General features: G+C 41.9%; 1 protein-coding gene across 1 annotated transcript; it reads left to right on the forward strand.

Annotated features, from left to right (window-relative positions):
- Positions 1–92: 92 nt before the first annotated feature.
- On the forward strand, positions 93–3,426 carry LOC107465793 (leucine-rich repeat receptor-like protein kinase PXL1; the record flags this gene model as incomplete). The annotated part of the gene is made up of 2 exons (XM_016084768.3): positions 93–2,899; positions 3,122–3,426. Coding segments are annotated over exons 1-2 (2,988 nt in total), but the record flags the coding sequence as incomplete, so codon positions are not given.
- Position 3,427: the final 1 nt, after the last annotated feature.

Below are 3,427 nucleotides of genomic sequence, written 5' to 3' on the forward strand. Positions count from 1 at the left end.
CCTCTTTTTTTTTTTTTTTAGTTATTATCTAATCACTAATCACCTTATTAACTATAAACTAATTTGTCTCTCACAGATTTCTATAACTTTCCCTCCTCTTCTCCCCCTTGTTTCTTTGTTCCCAGCACTTGAAACAAAAAAATGCAACAAAATTAAGAGGAACTATAGCAGAAAAAGTAGAAAAGTTAATAGCCAACACAACAAAAGCAAGAAAAAATGCACACTCACTTGATTCTAGTGCTCTTCTTGTACTGTTGCATTGGCTTCTCTGTTACTTTTTCTGAGCGAGCTCAAGCTCAAGCTGCATCAGATGATGAATTGTCCACTCTGCTAGCGATGAAGTCGAGTCTCGTTGATTCGAGGAATCATCTGAAGGATTGGCAGATACCAAGCAATGCAACACAGTCTGCAGCAAGTTCAATAATACATTGTAATTGGACTGGAGTTTTTTGCAACTCTAGAGGCTTGGTAGAAGGTCTTGATCTCTCCAACATGAATCTTAGCGGCCGTGTATCGGATGGAATCCAATTCCTTTCAAGCTTGTCTTATTTCAACATAAGCTGCAACAGTTTCGCTACATCATTGCCAAAGTCACTGTCCAACCTCACCTCAATGAAGACCTTTGATGTGAGCCAGAACTTCTTCACTGGCAGCTTTCCCAGTGGTCTTGGAAGAGCTGCAGAATTGAGATCAATTAATGCGTCAAGCAATGACTTCTCAGGGCTTCTTCCTGAGGATATTGGAAACGCGACAATGCTCGAGAGCCTCGACTTTCGCGGGAGCTACTTTGTAAGTCCAATTCCCAAGAGTTTCACAAATTTGCAGAAGCTCAAATTTCTTGGCCTTTCAGGCAATAACTTCAAAGGGGAGATTCCGGATTATCTCGGTGAACTTTCTTCTCTGGAGACATTAATTATGGGATACAATGAGTTCAAAGGTGAGATCCCAGCGGAGTTTGGGAATCTGACCAATCTTCAATACCTTGATTTGGCTGTAGGCACTCTCAGTGGACAAATACCACCTGAATTGGGTAAGCTGAAAAATCTTACGACAGTTTACTTATACAGAAACAACTTCACTGGAAAAATTCCGCCTCAACTTGGCAGCATAATGTCACTAGCATTTTTGGATCTATCTGACAATCAAATCTCAGGAGAGATTCCAGAAGAACTTACTAATTTGGAAAAGCTGCAGCTTCTGAATTTGATGAGCAATAAAGTTACTGGTCTAGTACCGAATAAGCTTGGCGAATTGAAGAATTTGCAGGTGCTTGAGTTGTGGAAGAATTCTTTAGAAGGTCCTTTGCCTGTTAACCTTGGAAAGAACTCTCCATTGCAGTGGTTGGATGTGTCCTCTAACTCGTTATCTGGGGAGATCCCACCAGGTTTGTGTACTACAGGCAATCTCACAAAACTAATCCTCTTCAACAATTCCTTCTCTGGTCCCATTCCAACTGGACTTCCAAATTGTTTGTCCTTGGTTCGTGTTCGGGTTCAGAACAATCTTATTTCCGGGACTATTCCGGTCGGCTTTGGAAACCTTCCGGCCCTTCAACGGCTGGAGTTGGCAAAGAACAATCTCACTGGCCAAATTCCTATAGACATTACCTTATCCTCATCTCTCTCTTTCATTGATGTATCATGGAACCACCTTCAATCTTCTCTACCTTCTGAGATTCTCTCTATTCCAACCCTTCAAACCTTCATTGCCTCTCACAACAGCTTCAGAGGCAATTTCCCAGATGAGTTTCAGGACTGTCCCTCTCTCTCTGTTTTGGATCTTTCAAACACCGAACTCTCTGGAAAAATCCCAGAAAGTATTGCTTCGTGTCAAAGATTGGTGAACCTTAACCTTAGAAACAACCAATTGACAGGTGGAATCCCCAAATCAATCACAAACATGCCAACCTTATCTGTTCTTGATCTGTCCAACAATTCACTCACAGGTGAAATACCTGAAAACTTCGGCATTTCCCCGGCCCTCGAAACGCTGAACCTCTCCTACAACAAGCTCGAGGGTCCAGTACCATCAAATGGCATCTTAATGTCCATAAATCCTAATGATCTTGTAGGCAACCCTGGTCTCTGTGGCAGCAGCATTCTCCCTCCATGTTCTCAGAATTTCACTGTCACAACCCATCAAAAACCTGGCAAGCACACCAAACACATCATCATCGGTTTCTTGACCGGCATTTCAGTGATCATTTCCATTGCTGCAGCATACTTAGCTGGCAGATTTATATACAACAGAACCTACTTGTACAACAATTTCATCCATGATTGGTTCAAAAGTAGCAATGAAGATTGGCCATGGAGACTAGTAGCATTCCAAAGGGTGAGTTTCACAAGCACCGAGATCCTAACTTGCATAAAGGAGTCAAATGTCATAGGAATGGGAGCCACCGGCATTGTTTACAAAGCCGAAATCCATAACAGACCGCACATGACAGTCGCTGTTAAGAAGCTCTGGAGATCAGGATCAGACATAGAGAATGGCTACAGTGATGTGGTAAGAGAAGTGGAGCTCTTAGGGAAACTAAGGCACAGGAACATTGTGAGACTATTGGGGTATGTGCATAATGAGAGAGATGTTATAATGGTTTATGAGTACATGGCTAATGGGAACTTGGGGAACGCACTGCATAGTGGTGAACAATGTGAGAGGTTGCTTGTGGATTGGGTTTCAAGGTACAACATTGCTCTTGGTGTTGCTCAAGGGCTTCACTATCTTCACCATGATTGCCATCCACCTGTTATTCATAGGGATATTAAGTCCAATAATATACTTCTTGATGCAAATTTGGAGGCGCGGATCGCGGATTTCGGCTTGGCGAAGATGATGATCCATAAGAATGAGACTGTTTCAATCGTGGCTGGATCATATGGTTACATTGCACCAGGTTAGTCTTCATTGTTCTATAGATTATTTAGCCATATGCTAGGACCTAACTATAAACTTTTCCATATTAACTCTTTGGTGCAGAAACTCTTATTCTTAAACTATTCTCATCAAGACCGAAAAAAAGAAAGAACTACTTTCATGTTCTTTGTTAGTTACCTATCAAGATGTCTTTGTTATTTTATTTACAAGGGACATAACATTTTGATGTTTGTGGTTTCAGAATATGGATATACCCTGAAGGTGGACGAGAAGATTGATATATATAGTTATGGTGTGGTGCTTTTGGAGCTAGTAACTGGAAAAATGCCATTAGACCCTTCGTTTGGAGAATATGTGGACATAGTGGAGTGGATAAGAAACAAGAGGAGCAACAAAGCACTGGAAGAAGCACTAGACCCAAGCATAGCTGGTCAGTGCAAGCACGTCCAAGAAGAGATGCTTCTTGTGCTGAGAATAGCACTCCTATGCACTGTGAAGCTTCCCAAGGAAAGGCCATCCGTGAAGGATGTTATCACAATGCTCGGAG

The sequence above is a fragment of the Arachis duranensis genome, chromosome 9, assembly GCF_000817695.3.
Source record: "Arachis duranensis cultivar V14167 chromosome 9, aradu.V14167.gnm2.J7QH, whole genome shotgun sequence".
Lineage (NCBI taxonomy): Eukaryota > Viridiplantae > Streptophyta > Magnoliopsida > Fabales > Fabaceae > Arachis > Arachis duranensis.